The sequence below is a fragment of the Poecilia mexicana genome, unplaced genomic scaffold, assembly GCF_051168715.1.
Source record: "Poecilia mexicana isolate PSO_F unplaced genomic scaffold, ASM5116871v1 scaffold_8, whole genome shotgun sequence".
NCBI lineage: Eukaryota > Metazoa > Chordata > Actinopteri > Cyprinodontiformes > Poeciliidae > Poecilia > Poecilia mexicana.
Genome location: NW_028263377.1, coordinates 14,888,094 through 14,908,207, shown reverse-complemented (window position 1 = coordinate 14,908,207; position 20,114 = coordinate 14,888,094). Strand labels below are relative to the sequence as shown.

The following is a 20,114-nucleotide window of genomic DNA, read 5'->3' as shown; positions in this document are numbered from 1 at the left end:
GGCAGATCAGTTACTTCTGACGCTCCAAGCCCTCAGGGAGTTGGCTCAAGATTGCTTGTCTTTGATAAGGTCCTCTGCTGGAGCTGCAACTTCGCGATCTGGGAAGATATTGTAAAAAGAGTTTACGCCTCGCCAAATAACCCGAACCATCTTTAAAGTGTCCCTCGCATCGCATGAATGAGATATACCTAAGAGTGTTGGATGTTTGCTTTTGCTTTTTTTATTCCGGAGGAAGAAAGCTGCGATTGTTTTTTATGCAGCTGCCAGGACCAGGCAGTCGGTTCCTCACTTTGAAGTGCGCTGCTCCAGCCTCTCGGTTCAGTTGGTGTTGGAGTCGCCTACAGGAGAGACCTACGGTGCGGCATGGCAGCCTGAAAGCACCAGGGAGGAGGAAAAGAAGAAGGAGGGAATAGAGAAAAACATATGTATTTTTTTCCCCTTTTTTCTGCACTTGTATGCTCCTAACCGTGTTTGGACGCCAGCAATGTGGATTATAAGCGCTTTTTGTGGAGTTTAATTTGAGGGGGAAACGAACTCGTGGATCGATGGTAAGTTGGAGGACTGCGTGCCTCCTCAAACTCGCCCCCATTGGAGTTCCCTTTGATGTGCCTTTGAAGTAACGTTCAGGGGGAAATTGGCCACTTTTCCCCAGTTTACACACTCAAAAGACGCGCAGGTTCGCGTCTGTGCCGCTCGCTTTCCTCTTATTTTCGAAAAGGCTTGGTTTAAGACTTAAGTATTCGTGAGAAATTTTCTTAAGAAGTAGCCGACCCGAGTCTCGTTGAGCAATTCCTCCCCCACAAGATCAGAGACTTTGATGTTCTTGGGACTTTTGCTATGATTTTCGCCATTAGAGAAACTGAAAGGGTGTTTTTTTTTTTTTTTTTTTTTTTGTTGTTGTTTTTTTTTTTTATGTTCAGATTAAAGTAACTCAAATGATTTACCACAGAGTGGTCAGGAATCTCAGGTGTAAGTTATATTTGAGTGTTTTCGCCCTAAAGCCAGGGGGGAGTTGAACTCCCAGTTCACTATTTTGGTCACGTTTTCTCATCTCTTTGGGTTGATCGATGTCCTACAGGTACTGGAGAGAGGGAGGCTTCATTTTAGTCGCCCCAGATGAGATGGGGAGAGTCCTGGGAATGAGAAACTAGAAAGTGACAGGGAGGGCAAGAAGACACGTCTGTGCATAGCGCTTGTCCATTTGAAGGTCTCGTTGAAGTGAATCCAGTGCATTCTTTAAATCACTCGATTCCTTGTTTCTTCTTTTTCTGTGGAAATCCCATTGCTTTTGGGTTAGATGAGAGAAACTCCGCTTTATGTAATGCTGCTGCTGCAGCGGGGTTTTTTTCCCCCCTTCTTTTTTTTTCTCCTGTAAAATCCAGCAAAGGCTCTGACTGCGTTCCTCTGTCTCTTTGAAGTCGGGGTGGATCTGGTTGTGATTAGATCAATACTTTGTGTTTCAGAGAGAAGACGGGCAGCCTGAGAGAAGCCCCCCCCCGCTGACACAAGAGAGTGAGGAGATTACAGTAGGAGCTCAGAGGAGGCGATCAGCGCTCTCTCTTGCTCTATCTCCTGCTGCTTTCAGAGACATGAGCCGGCCGCTTATGGACCATATCGCCAGTAGTAGTTTCCGCGAAGATGCCCCTCGACCCCCGGTGCCAGGGGAGGAGGGCGATGCGCCCCGCTACCCCAGCAAAGCCGCAGTGATGAAACCCCTCGAAGCCCCCAAATCCGCTCTGCTCGCCGGCTCTCCGGGCTCCTCGGCGCGGAGGAACGAGGATGGTCTCGGAGAGCCGGAGGGCAGCGCCTCGCCGGACTCGCCGCTCTCCCGCTGGACGAAGTCCCTGCACTCCCTGCTCGGAGACCAGGACGGCGCCGTTCTGTTCCGGACGTTCCTGGAGCGGGAGAAGAGCGCGGACGCCTTGGACTTCTGGTTCGCCTGCAACGGCTTCCGGCAGATGGACTTGAAGGACACCAAAACGCAGCGGGTCGCCAAGGCGATCTACAAGCGCTACATCGAGAACAACAGCGTGGTGGCCAAGCAGCTGAAGCCGCCCACCAAAACCTTCATTCGGGATAACATCAAGAGGCAGCACATCGACTCTGCCATGTTCGACCAGGCGCAGACGGAGATTCAGACTGACATGGAGGAGAACGCCTACCAGATGTTCCTGACCTCTGACATTTACCTAGAGTATGTTCGGACGGGCGGGGAGAACCCGAGCCACGTCAGCCCGGGCTCTTTGGGCAGCCTGAAAGTTGTATGTGGATACCTGCCCACGCTCAACGAGGAAGAGGAGTGGAGCTGTGACTTCAGAGCCAAAGCCCTGCTGGCACTGAAGGGGCAGAGGCTCCCCATTACACAGAGAGCAGTGGAGATGATGGAGAAGGGGTACAGGTATGTCTGCTGCACCCTTTTTTCCCCCCCTTTTGCACCCTGTTTTCACACTGTAGAGCAAAGGTTTACTCTAAGAGAGGTACAACACAGCTTTTCCCCTCCTCCTAAGTTTGCAGAAAACTCTCTGGCCCTTCTTCCCCCTCTCCCAAAGTCTCCAGCAGCAGCAGCAGCCCTCTGCTGGCGCTCGCCTGGATTTCCGGAGCTTTGAAATGGTTCCGCAGAGTGACGGATCGTCTTCCAGAGGAAAAGTTCACAGAGCAGGGGCTGGCTCTGGCCCCAGCCAGCAAATAATAGATGATGACATTGCTGTGCTATGTCTCCTCTTGTACCACCTCTGTCAAAAGCCTTCAGGCGGAGATAAAAATCTAGGCGGCTCTTCAGATGTCACTTTGATGTGAGGGTAGTTTCATTTATGTGTTTTCTTTGCTCCATCCTGCTCTGTTTGTTTTAAGTTAGGGGCGGGGAGGAAAAAGAAAACTACAGGGTGTTTGCAAGTATTTCCAATATCCTGGTTCAAATGCTGGAACTCGTATTAGTCTGTTGCTGAATTAAGTTATTGTTTCACCAATACCAGTAACACGAAAACTTAATGAGTCAATCTAATTGCTATTGTTTCAAACAGAAAATGAAAACTATTCCACCAAACAATTGTCTGGAGATGAGAATCAACCAGATTCTCATTGCTTTGCTCTGATTGGGAATCAGATTGGTGAAATCTCAAAATATTGTTCTTCTTATCCATTGATGTATCGAAACTCAGACGTTCCACCAACATCAGTCTATAGCTTCAATGACCAACTTAGATTCACTTTAGCTGAGTCAAAGTTTCTTTTCATGTGCTGCAGACCGTATAAAATTGTAATCAGCAGGTCAGACTTGAAAGTATTTCTAATATTGTAGTTATGATTGTTTTTTCTAGTTCTTATTTTGATTAAGGCTGTGCCGCTTCAGGAAAGTATTCAGGTTTCATACCATTGTTATTAAGTGTAATAACAACATAATTAACTGTCATTTTCCAGACAGTATCCTTTCTGCTTACCACCACATATCGTCTCTACCACTCCCTATGAGCTTTAGCCTCCCAGCTACTAAAACAATGTGTGTATTAAAGGAAGCTAGCATCTTTGTTTTGTTTTTTTACATCTGGCCAAATCTGTTGCAGACAAGCAGAGCGGGAATGTGGCTAGCCTGCAGTCTGCTGCCTAACAGATAACTCATCTCATTCAAACTGTAGTTTTACAACAGCATTCCTTTAATAACAAGGATAGACGGTACTCCTTTAAGTTTCAACATCATGATTATCATTTGATTTGTGACCGGAAAGATTTCCAAACTGCTGAATTTGTCTTGAGAGCAAAATGAAGCTGCAATGGCTGACGGGGTGTGCAGCGACAGGTGGGATTGCTACATAATTATAATCAATTTAAATTTAAGACAATATTGGCAAAGTATCCTGTTGTTTATAGGCTAATACAAGTCTCACACTGAGTGGGTAAATAGACAAGCTAGCTGCTAAAGGTCAAATTTGACTCGCTAAACAAACAAACAAAAAGTGTAGCTGCTATGTTTCAGCCAGCTAACCAGCAGTGCTCAGCTTCAGTTTAAGCTCCCCACAGCTGGTCTTTCAGTACCTGGGCTGCGCCTTAACCAGCGAACGGAGCCAGAACCTGCGACGCCCTTTTCCCTCCTCGTCTCTTCCGACTCAAGTTCTCTTAAAAGCGAAAACAAACCCTTAATGGCAGCAGCTACAGTACAGAATCAAGACCTCCTCCTCCCCTCCGTCACTCTTTGCTCCCCCTCTTCTTGTTTGTGTCAGTTCTCCTCAGATTCCCTCCTTTGCTGCCGTTCACCCCCTCCTCCTCCACTCCCTCGGCCTTCTTTACTTTTATCTTTTCTTCCTTTTGAAAACCGAGGGACGGGGACTACAAGGCGTGCTTTTGGAGCGGAAAGGAAGGATGGAGGGAGGGGGGAGGGAGAAGGAGTGAGGGAGGACGGTTGCAGCTCATGAAAGGGAGGGAGGAGAAAGGATAAATGAGGGGGTGAAAGAGAGGCAGGGAGGGAAGAATGCCGGGCCAGCTGTGCTAAATACCTGACTCTTTGCGAGCCCCTCTGAAGGTCAGTCTGGAGCTGGAGGGAGGTGGACAGGGGGGCTGCGGCTTTAGTCATGCTGGGTCTCTCTCCCTCCGCACCGAGACCCTCCCCTTCTTCCCTTTTCTCCCCTTTCTTTCCTTCTGTGACACACTCCCATGCTTCCAGCCGAAACTTTTTGTGCTACCCACCCTCCGCCCCGCTTTCCTCCTCCTGTACCATGGCAAGAATGCAAACACAGCGGGGCATGCATGCTGGGGGAAAGAGGGGTGGATGAGCGGAGTGGAAAGAGAAACTGTGGGACATTTAAGAAGTTTTCCCACAAAGTTTGCCAGACCCCACACCGGCCTGTCACATCTGTTCGTCATGTTTGCCTCTCTTATATCCACACGTTTATTTTAGCTCTCCTACAAAAAAAAAAGCCCAAACCTGTCTTGATTTAAGAACCTCAGCCAGCCTGTTGGAGTGGTATTAATATTCATCTGTTGTTGCCCAGATCCTACAAGAGAGGCGAGCAGATCAACCCCTGCCATGCAGGCGCCTTCGCCCCTGTCAGCAGCACCAACGACAGCGAGGTTTCCAGCGACGCCTTGACTGACGACGCCATGTCTGTGACTGACAGCAGTGTGTAAGTGGATGTTAATCAGACGTGCGTACATACACACACACGTGTGTGTGTCCAGAACACATCAAATGACTCGCATGTCAACAGGGTGTCCACGCATCCATAAAAACCTTTTAAATTCTTGTGTCCAAAATTAAGGCCTTATAATGCAATATATTCTTTAAAAAATCATAGGTTGGCGCTAAGTAAGCTAACCACAGGTCTTAAATTTTCTCAGGGCTATTTGATCTATTTAGTTTTTTTACTTTCTTGCAGAACTTTTCTGTAAAGCAAACTTTTGAGTCTTCATTCTGCTTTGTGACTTGAGGCGGTTTAGGCTACCGCTAACTAGCTGCTAATATAGCCCTGCTAGCTAGCTAGCTAATTGGACAGACATGGTTGGTCTTTGCCACAGGCTCACATCTTTTGCCAACCCATAATGTTCATTTTGTGCAAAAAAGCTTGGGACTACTACAAGGGGGTAATTTCATTCACAATGGTCTTACAAAGGTTTTAAGAGGACTTCAATTTGAGTTTGAACTCTGCAGAAACCCTGGTCAAGCAACCTGCTGAGAACAAAACTGGAAGATTTAGTTGTAGGGAAACACCTGATAAAACACAGGAGTTAATTTGGGTAGATAATGATCCTCATCGAGTTGTTCTGGATCCCAAATTCACCAGTAGTGCAAAGAACATCTCTGACAAACAGCCGTAGGTCGGTTACTAGAGTCCACTTACAGCAAGGTCCTAAAAAATACTAAAACTGTGTTTTAGTATCATGCTACATCATGCTGTTAGCATGATGTAGCAGGTTGTCCCAGAGACGTTGAGATCGCAAACATTTCCAAATCCAGCTTGTTCCAGACCTAATTTGATAGACTCTGATGGCCTTCCTGTTCTTATCATGTTTTATTCTCTCCCTCTGTAGGAAATGTAGCTTCCTTTTAAATAGCTACAGTCATCTCTGTGCTTTTCTCTGTCTTCATTTTGAAACACCTCACAGATACTGAAAATAGCTAACGATAAGTCTTCTTCTTCCCTCACTTACGTTCTTCCCGTTGAGTGTTTTCAAGCTGAAACAGATTCTGTTCACCAGACAATTTCTAATGTATGTTCAAAGATCTGAATCGATGTGGACTTCAGGTTTTATCACAATATTTTGTGATACTATTGTGATAAAAACTGATGATAAGAACTTGTTACTGGGACATTTGTTACTACTTTTTTTAAGCAACTGAAGGCACACCTATCGTAGCGCCACAAACACTGCTCTTGAGTGTTTGTGGAGCTTCTAATAGGTTTCTGTAGGATACGGGTAACATAAAAAAATGTGATTTATATCACTAAGGTGCTCACATTAACAGGATTTAATCATATTTTCATATTTGCAATATATATATTTATATATATGATGGTTTTTAAACACCTTCCTTAAATGGAATCCATGATGACAACAATAAATCAAAATCCTTATCATGATGAGGAATTTATCACGATAAATGACAAACGATGCGATAAATGCCCAGCTCTATTTCCAGCCTGGTTAATCATCAGCCTTCTTCGGGTTCTCTGATCCAAAAAGTGACTAGTCGGTAGTCATTCATGAACGCGGCTGTCCACATGTCGTATCAACTCATCCAGCTACGTGCCGTTTACCTCGTTTACGCAGCGCGATCACGTGACTTTCACCTGACGAGGCGCCCGTCTTTCTTTGGGACAGAAAGTCGAAGAATCTTTGTCCAGAGTTCACCCTCAGTTCATATCTGCCAGGATGATGCTGGTGAAACGTCCAGATCAACCATGACCAAGCTAAAGATACTGATGAGCTGAAAGCGCTGATATTCAGTTCAAACCCCTGAGCTTGGCTGTAGCAGAAAGGCGGCAGCTGTAAAGCCTTTTTTTTTTTTTTTTTTTTTTACAGCAGTCAGAGGGACATACGGTCCTGCTCTGCTGTACTTTGCCCAGCACAGTTTGAAAGGCCGAGCCGCAGGGACACCAACTTCCCCGCCTCATTTCCTGCCCACTCTGGCCTTGATCACAATATCTGCCTCTCAGTAGGTCACAGCTATAAAGACCCATAAACATTTGAATCGCATTTACAGATAAAGGCAGCGGGGAAAAATAGAAAATGAGGAAAAATGGCAACGGGGGAGGAGGCGCTCGGTTGGGAAGAGAAAGTGCGCGGTGATAGAGCGAGAAGTGGGGGGGGGGGGGTTCTTTTTTTTTTTTTTTTTTTTGCTTATATCTTATTTATGGATTTGCTTGGACGCTGGGGAATGCAGCTGCGCAGACTTCAAACATTACCTTATCTTACAAACCAGCCTTTTGATGTGCCGAGATCAGAGGCTGGCTGCGGCAAAGCTTGCCAAATGAAGATTGGGAGTGTGTTTGGAGACGGGTTGGGGTGGAGGGGAGGGTTTCTGCTCATGCGCATGACTGTGGTGTTTTAAAGCAAGAGTAGAAAAGTGCTACTCAGATTGGTTGGGGAGCCGCTGTTCAACACGGGCGTAAAGGTACTGAGCTAAAGTCAGCCCTGTACCAGGCAGAGATTCGGATTCAACCTGTATCTGCTAGCTCTGTAGGAAGGTGTAAGGAGTCGGGAAAAGCAGCTGTAACCTTGACTTTGCTTCAGTTGCTGGGGAAGAAACATTTACAAAGTGTCAGAGCCCAATGCCACTCTACAGACTAGATAAACATGGAAAAACGAAATGGAAACATATTTAATTGAACGTAACTTCAGACTTCATTCCCTGTCTCATCGTCCAAGAACGTGGATCCATCCGTCCACTTCTTTCTTTTTGTTGTTTCTTTCTTTTGATTGCTCTTTCTTTCTGTTTCACTCCTTCTTGTCTCTGGCTCTTCTAGTGTGAAGAAATAACTGCAGTAAAAGCATGGTGAACACATTTATTCACGTTTAACGTTTATAGCTTAAAAATGGACGGAGGGGTTCCTGTTCATTTGAGTCTGGAAAAGGATGGAGTTTGGTCTTGAAAAATGCTTGGGGGAAGACGAGTGTCATTTCTGGGGCAAATAAAACATCCCCGGAACTATCTCAGTTTGAAGATGAAGCCCACACGCCTCCAACAAACACACACAGACACACACACACACACATACAGACCAGAACACTGACTCGGTTAACCTCGGATTAAGCCTGAAAGAGGAATTAATAAATTAGATTTTTTTTTTTCCCCTTGAAGTTCGTTTGATCCATCCTTTTGGCTAACAAGCGGTCTTTAATGATGTATCTGATTGGGTAATTGACCTTTGTGATGTCTCCTCCCTCCTCCCCCCTCAGAGATGGCATCCCTCCATATAAACTGGGCTCCAAGAAGCAGCTACAGAGAGAGATGCAACGAAACATGAGGATGAACAGCCAAGTCTCTCTGCCTGCTTTCCCTGTAAGTACACAAGCACAGAAACACACACACACACACTCTGAAGTCTTTTTGAGCCCGGGTCCCACAGTGTAATTTCCATACCACCCTGCGTTCCGGGTCTCTCTCGCTTCTATGAATAGTGCTGTGCAAACTGTATTTGGCATTCTCGATTCAACAACACCAGCAAAGATCTGAAGAAGTGGCGTCAAAGACCCTGCCTCCCACTCACACACACATCCAAACACAAGCCCCCTGCCTACCTTTGGTGTCACCTACACCCCCCATTAGGGTACCTTGAAGTCTGTAGGGGGAAGGAAGGAGGTCTCTAAGCTGTTTATCGCCCCAGCGCTCGCTTTTTTTCCTTCTTCTACTTCTTCTTCTTCTTCCCCGCCGATGCTGTAAATATGGAGAATAAGGAAGAGATGAGGAAGATCTCTGCCGCCTTATCCCGGGGGCCCTGGAATCAGCCCGGTTCCCCAACAAAAACACAAGTACGCTCGCAGTGACGCGCACGAACGCGCCGCTTTGATCTGCAGATGAATGAAGCAAACGCACGGGGAAGTGACAACTTCCAACTGAGATGGCCCCCTTTTTCTTTCCCCCTTTCCTTCCCCATCCAAGCACACACAGACCCTAAACCTAAACCACACATACACACACACACACCCATCTCACATAAAAGTAAAGGATCTGAGGGAAGAGTCTGAGCACGTCATGTGAGCTCTCAGCAGGTCAGGGGGGAGATGCTAGCTTAAGGTTTTTGGGAAGAGAGAAGAATATGAGGCTGGAGGGGAGCGGGTTTAACCAAACTTGATAAAAGCAATACCTTGCAGAAGTATTCCTGAAACTTTGTCACTTTAAAAACGCAAACTTGCAACGTGTTTTATTTGGATTTAACGTGATAGACCAACACAGAGTAGCGTTGAATTATGGAATCCCCTTCCGTCGTATCTCTTGGGGTCCTTGTCCAGCTGGAAGATGGACAGTCAGAAGTGTTTTGCAGGTTTTCTTACTTCAGTTGGCTCCAAATTTCTTCTTACGGTTTCCTTTCTGCATTAGCTGCCCATCATTGTGGAGTGTCTGTCAGCTGATTGTCCCACCTGAGCTCTAGATCACCGCTTCTCCTCCAGAGTTACATTTCACCTTTGTGCTGGTTTTCCTATCATCAGTTTAGATGTAGGTTATAAATCCTAAATAAAAATGTGTTTAGTCTGGTAATTATGTTGTGATAAAGGTCAAAGGGTGTGAATACTTTTGTAAGGTACTCTAAACTTGACTTATAAAAAAAGATAGAAGCAGGAAGTTTGAGGTTTTAAAAAAAATGAGCTGCACAGATTAGACGAGGCTGCTCTTCTTGCCTTTGTTCTTGTTTTTGTTTCCCATCTGACTTCCTCTTTATTTTTTTTTATATGGTTGCCATTCCCATAATGCATCAGCTTCCAGCACCATCAGTCAGCCCCCCATCCCCGTTTATTCCGACTACAAAGAGATAGAAAAAGTATAAAAACGCGGAGGAACAATCAAGAAAGCCTTGGTGCAGAAAAAAAAAATGCAAATATTCTAAGATGTGTTCAGACGCTCACTGTCACAACACCGTAGCTCAAAGGTGCCCAGTGTGTGACGAGGTGGGGGAATAAATTTCCTCAACCTTTCTGATCTCCCACCCCGTGTTTTAGTACCTTTATCTCTTCCTCTCAGTTCTTCCGTCATTTTTTTTTTTTTATTTGAACCTGAAAGCGCACATCTCTGCATCCCAACTTCTCCCATTACTCCTTTTTTTTATTTTTTCATTCCTCATCCCATCCTCCCCGGAGTTCTCTTTCACCCCCTGTTGATGCGCGGCTTTTATTCCTAGATGTAAAGCCACTGCTTCCCATCAATCTATCCCTCCATCCGTTCTTCCACCACCCCTACTGCGTGTTTGATATTTGACGAGGAAGTCTTTGAAGTGAGCTGACTTTGGAGGCCCGCTGATGATGACAGAGGGAACCAGCTGAGGCCGGGGTCTGACACCCCCTAAAACAAGCCTTGGGTGCCAGTTAGCAGGCTGGTTATTAATGCTGGTTGTTTAAATCGACTGTTAGTGCAGCATATTACTGTAAGAATATTTAAAGCATAACGATTTGGATGCTCAACCCTATAGGTTGTGTTTCTCATGTGAACAGTTAGCCTCTTGTATTTCAGGATGTTGTCCATTTTTCAAGACGGCCGCCGTTTTTGAGCCTTTTAAGCCAATTAGTGCCATGAATGTTACCAAAACTGAAACAGGGGATTCTGTTAGCAAGTTTCCTTCCTCCTTCCAGTCGTCAGCTGGAAGGAGATGAGAATGTGGGATGCAGACTGATGGCTAGCGTTAGCTTTTACAAATTTTTTAATGTGTTCAGTGGCTTAGCATTAGCTTCCTCTAAGCTTTTTTGAGTTTAACAGTTTAGCATAAGCTTTAGCAATTGTTTTTTAGTGTGCAGCGTTAATGTGTATAAAAGTTTAGCATTAGCAGAGCTACGATTCTTGTTTAGCGAATTAGTGTTTAGAGAATTTAATGTTTTGGTTAGCTGTGGCCATCACTGGCAAAAGCTGCTGGTGATTTTAGTCCAATTGTATTTTTACCTTTGTAACCATGTTGGCCATTTTGAAAAATATTTCTCCAGAAAAGGTAAACACAAGATTAACAAAATTGAGATGATTTCTACGGTTCAAAATATGTAGGCTCTGATTTGACACCAAAAACATTCAAATAAATTTTCCATGACAACCATGATGAAAAATGAAAACATTGTCAGCAAATACGATTACTTTGGGTCCGATTATGTGTGATCTGACACCAAAAGAATGCATTGGTGATATATTCGGTTATCTGCTTCACGATGTGGAAGCTGTGGAGTTTGGGAATCAAACACAAGCTAATATATCCACTTTCTTCCCCCTAAAGCGTACCACCCGTCCTCCAAAGGAGATGGTCCCCCTGGAGCCGGCGCAGTTCGCAGCCCAGCTGATATCCCGCCTGGAGAACTTGAAGAGGAAGCAGGACACCTTCAACTCTCTTGAGGAGCGGCTCCAGCAGATTCAGGAGGTTTGACTTCTTCTTCCTGAACTTTTCTTCTTTTTTTTTTTTTTTGCTTTTGTGTTTCTGTGAATTCATGTTTTTCTTGTTTTTGTCTCCCAGGAGGAGGAAAGAGAGGATTCAGAGATCTCTGTTAGCGCTCCGCAGCTCTCCCCGCATCCTCTGGCCCTCCTGTCGGGCTCCTCCGACGAGGACCCCCAGGCCATCCTGGATGAGCACCTGTCTCGGGTCCTCAAGACCCCCGGCTGCCAGTCACCCACCGTCGTCCAGCGCTCGCCTCGCTCCAGCTCCCCAGAGAACCGGACGTACGCCTGCGGAGGCAAACCCAGGGCCGGGTCGTCCACTTCTCCTGTGTCGAGTCCGGACTCAGGGGCCTTCGCTCTGAGCCTGGGCTCCAGCAGGACCCTGTTGAGCAGGCAGAGCACCAAGCACATCCACCACCACTACATCCACCACCACGCCAGTCCAAAGTCCAAGGAGCAGATTGAACGGGAGGCGGCCCTCAGGGTGCAGGGCGTCTGCTCCGCCGCCGGCCGCTGTCAGTCCTGCCAGGCTTACCCACGCAGCCGCAGTCTGGGCAGGGAGATGTGTGGCTCTGTCTCCTCCGAGAGCAACATGGGGTGAGTCTGAGCATCATAAAACTACTCAACCTTCTTGTTACCTACTCAAAATCTTTCCCTCCAGCGCTGTCGCAGTCTGATTATATTAGATTTTCTCTTGCTGTGAATCCATTACAAATGTGAGCAAAACTTTGGTATTCCATTAATGTCAGAAACACTGTTTTGTAATTGCATTGTTTCTGTTAAGATCAGTTAAGATCACATGTGATTAAGTTTGTTGAAGTGATAAATCATTAAAGAACATTCTCTTCTATGATCCTCCTGCCACTTCCTGTCGTCTTCTTTGGCTTTTCCCTCAGTAGTAACATCCAGTTATTAATCTGGATGTTGCTACCAGTGTTTTCATTGCGGTTTTGCAAAATTTCAATATAGTTGAAATTCTTCTGCTTCTATTAAGCAAATAGAGTTTTGTAATTCCAATTTGCGCAGTTTTACGGTCAATGGAAATGTTGCTAGCCTAAGATCTGACTGGAACGTTTCCGTCTCCCAGGCGCTCCAGCTCCCTATCAAGACGCGTTTGTCGCTCGGGGGCCGAGGAGGGGGTCGCAGACGGCTGCATGGACGACTGTGGGATCTCGCAGCTGCCCACAGACACAACCGACCCCACCGAGAACGTTCGCCAGTGGATACTGGAGAGCAAACGGCAGAGCCGACACAAGTCTCACAGGTGAGCAGGCGCAGCGAGTCTGAAAAAGCACGTCGTTCTTCGTTGTTCGGTCAGTAAACGTCTCCCTCTCTGTCCCGCAGTAACCAGGGCGCCAAGAAATTCGGAGGCTCGTCAACGCAGACGCACACCTGGGGCGGCGGAGGAAGCTGCGGCCACCTGCGGAGCCACCAACCGGCTCAGCCCTTCATCCAAGACCCCGCTATGCCACCCCTACCCCCTCCCAACACCCTGTCCCAGCTGGAGGAGGCCTGCCGCAGACTGGAGGAGGTTTCCACCAAGATCCCCAAACAGAGGTACGGACCCCAGAGAAGCTGCTCTGCTCCACAAAAACACCTTACTCACTATGTTTGGTCTGGTTTCTGCTCTACATATATTACTGCACTTGAAATATGACATACAACTCCGGCTTTGGTTTGTTGCGCCTACATACAAGTAACTTTTCAGCAAGGTTTTTTGTTTTTGTTTGTGGTTAAAAAAGGTTCTAGTTCCACTGGCACATTATTTCGCTTTTAACGAGACGTTTTCTCACCATATAAGTGAAATAACCATCCAGTGGAACTAGCACATTTTGATCATTAATAATGAATGACTGACTGAACACAAGCTCATGTATCTTACTGAAAAGTTACATATAAGTTAGTTTGGTCTTATTTCAAGTGCAGTAACATATTTGCACTAGAATCTAGATCAAATGTTGATGGTTTTCAAACTTTGATTACAAATTTAAAAAAGAAAGAAAGAAAGAAAAGTGAGATTTGGTCTATCTGTTAATGAGGTGGCTTTAGAGCAATAATAGAGTAAAGGGGGTGAAAACATACTTTTCTTTTCTGTGTTGGATTCTCATTAAATAGACCAAAGTGTTTTTTTTTTTTTGTTGTTTTTTTTTGTTTTTTATATAAAATTTAAAAGGCACTTGTTTTTATTGTAAACTCAGTGAGTTTTATCTTTTTTTTTCTTTTTTCTTCAGGCATTCTTTGGCCAGCCTTCAAAGAGAGAAGACCCACCAAGTCACAGTCCACGCAGTGGGGTCAGCCCTCCCCAGTCCCGCCCCTCTCGGTCCCCCTGGCCTCACCTCCACCTGCCCGGGTCTCCTCCAATCAGAAGAGTACGATGCCTCCCTCTCCTCTCCTCCTCTCTGCTCCTCTTCCTCCTCCTCTTCCTCCTGCTTTGAGCTTTAACATCCAACTTCCAGCGTACATAAACCCTTTTAACTTTTCCTGCTTGACACCTGCACCATAAACAGAACAACACACACACACACACACACACACACACACACACACACACACACACACACACACACACTCATTTTCAGTCTTAATGTGTGCATCAGTGTCATGTGTGTGTGCTGGAGGCTGTTGCCACGGTGCCACTGGACTGGCTCTTCCTCTTCATGGAGATCTATTCGTATAGTTATTATTGGCCGTCCTTCAGTGAGCTGGTGTAGTTCAGAGAGAGCTCCTCTGAAGTCAGCCTACAAAGCCTTGGACCCAGCTGAAGGAGAATTGATAACACACACACACACACACACACACACACACACACACACACGACTGTGTCTCCCACACTCACTGGCATCCCTCATATTTCCAGGCTTGCATAGTCAGCATCTGGATGAGTTTCGTTGTGGTGTTACTGTACCACCTGTGTCCGTGTCGTCTCTCTCACGCTCTCCGTCTCCGTCTTTGTGTCCCGGCAGATGTAAGAAGGTCTTGGGCGGCCAAGCAGCGTGCAGCGGGGAGACGGTGGTGACGTACTTCTTCTGCGGCGAGGAGATCCCGTACCGCCGCACCATGAAGAGCCACAGCCTCACCCTGGGTCACTTCAAGGAGCAGCTCCGTAAAAAGGGCAACTACAGGTGAGCTGGAGGCGCAACAAACCAAAGCCGGAGTTGGAGAGTTAAAGAGTTAGAATCCTGAATGCAAAAGTATTCACACCCCCTGAGCTTTTTCAGATTAGTTTCATGTTAAAGCCACGACTGTCAGTGTGTTTTACTGCCTGAATATATGGCTTATCATCACAGATTCTCATTTGGATTTAGGTCTGAACTTTGATTATGCCAGTCTAAAAGGTTACTTCCTTCTAAACTACTTAGAAGCAATTAATTCCCACAGCATGATGCTGCCACCACCATTTTAGCTTCTTGTTCTGGTGGAAGGGTTTGCTTTTTTTCAGCCTCTAACACAGTTCTCCTCAGATATCGGGGTGACGTGTCTGGAGGACCTTAGGAGTATTAAACAAGCCTCCAGTCACTAGGTGGCAGCAGTCAACGGTCTGCTGTTAGTCCCAGCAGAAAAAGTCGCCTTCACTGTTGTACAAAGCTGAGAAGAAACAGAGCAGTTTGTGAAATTCAAAAGAAAAGTGACACTGAGGATCCTCGCAGCAACCTCGAAGTGTTTTAGCATCGCTGGTTCACTCTGTTGTTAGAAAACATGACAAGAAATAACATAGGACAGTTTTGTCCCCAGTTTTCCCTCCTTCCATCTTCCTGAGCTCCTCTGTCCCGGCTGAAGAAAAACATCCCCATAGCTTAATGCTGCCGCCACCATGTCTCAGTACCGGGATGGCGGGTCTTAGCACTTCGTATGCTGCCCTGTTACATAAAAGCGCATTAAAGAGCTCTGAGGTTTGTGGTTTAAATACGTCAAAATGCGAGAAAAGGTTCAGAGGAATGACTGTTTTTCCAGGAAGCTGCACCCTGTTGGATAAAGCAGCTAACCTCTAAATATCTGAATATATATTTCTGTGATGAGTCCTGCTGTCTGTGTTTTTGTTTCTGTGTTTTTGTTTCTGTTTGTGTGTGTGTGTGTGTGACTGGCTTTTTGAGCAACAGAAAGAGGAAAGACAAGCGGGCAGGCAGGCGGCGCAGGGGTTAGTGGGAGAGTTTGAACTGCAGCGATTTGGGTCCCATCTGGTATTGATTTCCATGCTAAGGCACACTTAATACACACGGCTTTGAAGCCTCGGCCTCTTTCATTTCAACCAACAAAGACTCACACAAATGGCCAGTGTGCAAATTCTTCACTGATGCTATCAGGGCCTCTATTTCTTTTTCCTTTTTCTCCCCTCCTCCCGCTGCCCGTGTGTGTGTGTGTGTGTGTGTGTGTGTGTGTGTGTGTGTGTGTGTGTGTGTGTGTGCGTGCGTGCGTGCGTGCGTGTGTGTGTGTGTGTGTGTGTGCTGGGTTGAATGCACACGGTGTTTACACATGTTGTGATCATTTTATGGATATTTTGGAGAGGCAGATAGTTAAATGCCAGATCCGCTCGCTTCACAAGGCCCCGTCGAGTGCCCACCGCTTCACCGTGCGCTTTCAGAAAGAGAGAGAGATTTTATTTTATTTTTTTTAAACCTTGATTGCTTTTTTCCAGCGGGCATTAAAAGATCAAACATTTTAGTGTTTAGACCGTTAACGGTGCTGAGGATATGCACGACCGTGGCGTTGAGTTTGTAATTACAGGTATGAAACCGAGAGGAAAGAAAGTTCTTCCTGTCCAGATGTGAACGGCGTTCCTTTCTCTTTTTTTTCGGGGGGGATCAACAGATGTGACAAACTTCACATCTGTCGGCTCCTTCGCTCCTCTTCTTTTTCCTCTGGCTCGCCGTCTCAGTTCCTGTGTCATACCATCCACCTTTTTTTTTTTTTCTTGCTTGCTTTCCCCTCTAACACCCCCTTTCTTCTTCTTCTTCTTCATTTTTTGGAAGGCGAGCTGCGCGGTGCTTTAACAGCAGCCAGAGAATGTGTGGAGTTGGGTCATTTCAACATGGCAGCGGTTCAACAAAGAACAGTACTGCTTGGCCCTGCCAGACGATATTGGTGCCAGATGTCAGAGTAAACTGGAGGGGTGGGGGGTGGGAGGGTGCGGGCGGCGCGGATCTAGCCACATAAAACATGTTCCAGTGGAAATTCTGTCTCTCTTAGCGAAAAAACATCACAGCTCTTTTGAAGACTTCTTCTTGTATTTAAAGAGCAGGAGGGATCGGCGTTGACTTCTCCAAAACGGTCGGCGTTGTTTCGCTTCTTCTCCTCTTTTCCTTCATCGTTTGCTTCAAGTCTTCCTGAGCTACTTTTTAAATTTTTTTTTATTTTTTTTTTTTTATTAGCGACCACCCTCGTGCTAATCGCACCACGTGGGCTCCCGCTCTCCTGTACGCATCGCATGTTCCTAAACCTCGCGTACATTCCAGAGACCCCCACATATGGGGCAAATTGAGCTGTTTTTCCATTACATAGTTAATGAGTGGATTCCCAGACCCCTCCAACCAACCCACCCCTGCTGTTCTCTCTTCCTCTTAAATAAGGGCTTGGGAGGTGTGTGTGTGTGTGTGTGTGTGTGTGTGTGTGTGTGTGTGTGCGTTTGTTTGTAATACCTTGTGGGGACGATTTTCCTGACATATACTACATTGTGGGGACCAATCGCTCCTCGTGGGGACCAGAGCCTGGTCCCCACGAGGGGAAACCCTGTTTTTGGGTCAGGGGTCAGAGTTAGGGCTAAGGTATGAATTGAGTTTTGGTTAGGGTTAGGGTTAGGTATGTGATGGTTAGGGTTAGGAAAAGGGTAATGGTAAAGTTTAGGCTGTAGAAATGAATGGAAGTCAATGGAAAGTCCCCACAAAGATAGCAAAACAAACGTGTGTGTGTGTGTGTGTGTGTGTGTGTGTGTGTGTGTGTGTGTGTGTGCGCGTGTGTGTGTGTTTTTTTTTGGGGGGGGGTTGCGTCATTATGCTGTGGTGAAGTCATGGCTGAAGAGAAGCTCCTCCTTGCTTGTGTTTTTTTTTTCTTCTTCTTCTTTCTTTTACTTGCATTCATAAAGTTGCCAGCTGAGGCATCAACATGTCGTCCTGGTTCACTTTTATTAAAACTTTTTATCGCTGTGGGAATAAACCGGGCAGGAGAAGGAGGAGGGGACAGCAGTCCTCTCATTTTGTCTGGTTGCAGCCAGAGACTTATGATTCTGTGTGATGGAGGAACAGAAACATCTGCATTAAACGCCAATCTGTTTCCTGATTGGTTGTTTCTTTCTGACCGCAGGAAGAAGCTCCACTTTTTTTTTCATTGAGTTTCTGTCAGAGCATAGTGTCACAACATGGTGACAGATTTAACAACAAAAAGAAAACTTATATGTATATAGGTTACAGCTTGAACTCTGGTTTGTTTGGGGAGGGTCGAGGTGTGAATGCGCTGCGGACCAAAAAAAAAAAAGCCTGAAAACCTCGGTCTCGGTTCGGTTGAAGTGAACTCTTGTACGGTTTGAACGCGCATGTAAATGACAAGCAGACCGCGGACCCCTCCAAAAGCAGGAAATGGACTGTAGCGCAAGGCATTCTAGGTAAATGTAGCCAAAACAAACTCAAAGTGTCGCGCTGGAGGAAGAAATGACTCATGGTGTTTTGTCAAAGAGAAAAAGAGAAATCCTTCAATCTGACGTCACTCCATTCTTGTTTATATTTTTGGAGGAAGGAAGTTTTGCGGATGTCTTGTTCAGAGGTTTTTGTGTCGTTTCCTTCAGTGGTTTGGTTCATTTGACACAGCGCAGTGTGAAAGCGAACTGCACCGGGTGAAAATGTAACAAATGTTGCAACTTTAGTCTCAGGGAAAACATCCTTAAAACTCTTTACATCGCAGTTTGTTGTCGAAACCTGACGAGGCTCAAGGATAGTTGATACTTTACGTCCGAGTCGAGGTGGATCCAGATCGAGTTATGGTTTTAAAAATTGACGTTCGATGTTAAAGAATATGAACTATAGCTGAGCTCTGTGTTGTTCTGCTCCTGCAGGTACTACTTCAAAAAAGCCAGCGACGAGTTTGAGTGCGGCGCCGTGTTCGAGGAAGTGTCGGACGACGGCTCCTTGCTGCCCACGTACGAGGGGAAGATCCTGGGGAAGGTGGAGCGGATGGACTGACTCAGAACCACCGGGGATTACTGACCCGTCACTAAGCTGACACTGAAGGGAGGAGGTGGGGTGACGGAAGCAGCGCTGGCGAAAGGCCAGAGAAGAAGACACGGATGTTACGGGACGACTGAAAGGACCCGGCTGGGACGGAGGAGGAACCTGGACTGCTGTGCGTTGCTGAAGTTTCTAGAGACTGGAGGAGAACGACCACTCGTCAGCGACGCGGGCCGGTGGGTTTACCGTGAGACTTGAGAGCCCACCTGGAACCCCGCCTGTGCTGACCACAAGCACTCACTAGCACATTACTAGTATGTATCTGCAGATATACATGTACATTGTATAGATATCTATTACTATTTATTGCAAATATCCCAGAGACAAATCCCTTGGATTGGAAAATTCCAAGATTCCTCCCTTCAGAGCAAAAGGAAAGCTTTCACTTCCTTTTGTCATTTTGTTAAATTTTTTTTTTTTTTTTTTTCCTGCCGGAGCGTCGACTCGGAGTTTGAGCACATATTTACTGCTGCAGTGCTATTTGTGGATGTGTTCCCCATCTGCTCTGAAGGGCTCCTATATGGAAAAAAAAAAAAAAAAAAAACACAAGCAAAGATGCTATTAATGTTTAATTCCCTGCTTTGGGACTCTGCCCAGCTCGCCTTGATCAGTCACGTCTTAGTGCCTTTTGTTTCCATGGCGCAGGCATCGCACAGACAGCCTACATATGTAGAGGAAACGGGTCCTCGAGCTCCCCCCCTGAAAATGTGTTTACACCAATGTTATCCAACAAAAAAAGCTCTAGATTATGCTCCTCAGTGTGTGTGTGTGTGTGTGTGTGTGTGTGTGTGTGTGTGTGTGTGTGTGTGTGTGTGTGTGTGTGTGTGTGTGTGCGCGCGCGCGCGTGTGTGTGTGTGTTCTGCACTTTGAGCTGCAGATGAAGATGATGTTCATGCTGTTTTCATCGAGTGTACAGTAACTGTGCGTACATGGGTTGTTGCCATGTTTTTACCCAGTTTTCAGGGTCCGTTTACTCCCTTGGTTTTTACAAGGGGCCTTTCATGTTTGGAGGAAGAAAAAAAAGATATTTTTTATGCCGTTTTTATTTTTAGTATCCCCGTTTCATCCCGACGTCCTGTGTTTCCTGATGTTTTCCATGGCTTCTCCAGCTCCACGTGTAAACTGTAAATTATGCGTTTCCATAAGAGCTCCAGTTTAAAAAAGATGCCTCGGTACTTTAATTATTGTAATTATAAAGAGATGTAGCCTTTATTAAAATGCTCTATTTTTCAAATTAGCAAGCTGCCTCCTGTGTGTTTGTGTTTCCTCGCTCGCCCGCCGCGCAGAGTGCAACTCGTCTCGTCCTGTGAGAAATTTCCGATAGATTTGCATCCATTATCAGCTCTTAA

General features: G+C 46.1%; 1 protein-coding gene across 1 annotated transcript; it reads left to right on the top strand.

The window, feature by feature from the left end:
• The first annotated feature begins 316 nt into the window (after positions 1 to 316).
• On the top strand, positions 317 to 20,002 carry axin2 (axin 2 (conductin, axil)). Its single transcript, XM_014988763.2, has 11 exons — positions 317 to 548; positions 1,464 to 2,398; positions 4,983 to 5,114; positions 8,389 to 8,491; positions 11,400 to 11,540; positions 11,634 to 12,151; positions 12,642 to 12,818; positions 12,899 to 13,111; positions 13,786 to 13,923; positions 14,518 to 14,676; positions 18,594 to 20,002. The coding sequence occupies exons 1-11, from the start codon at positions 546 to 548 to the stop codon at positions 18,718 to 18,720; spliced, it is 2,646 nt and encodes an 881-aa protein (XP_014844249.2). The 5' UTR covers positions 317 to 545; the 3' UTR covers positions 18,721 to 20,002.
• The last annotated feature ends 112 nt before the right edge of the window (positions 20,003 to 20,114 follow it).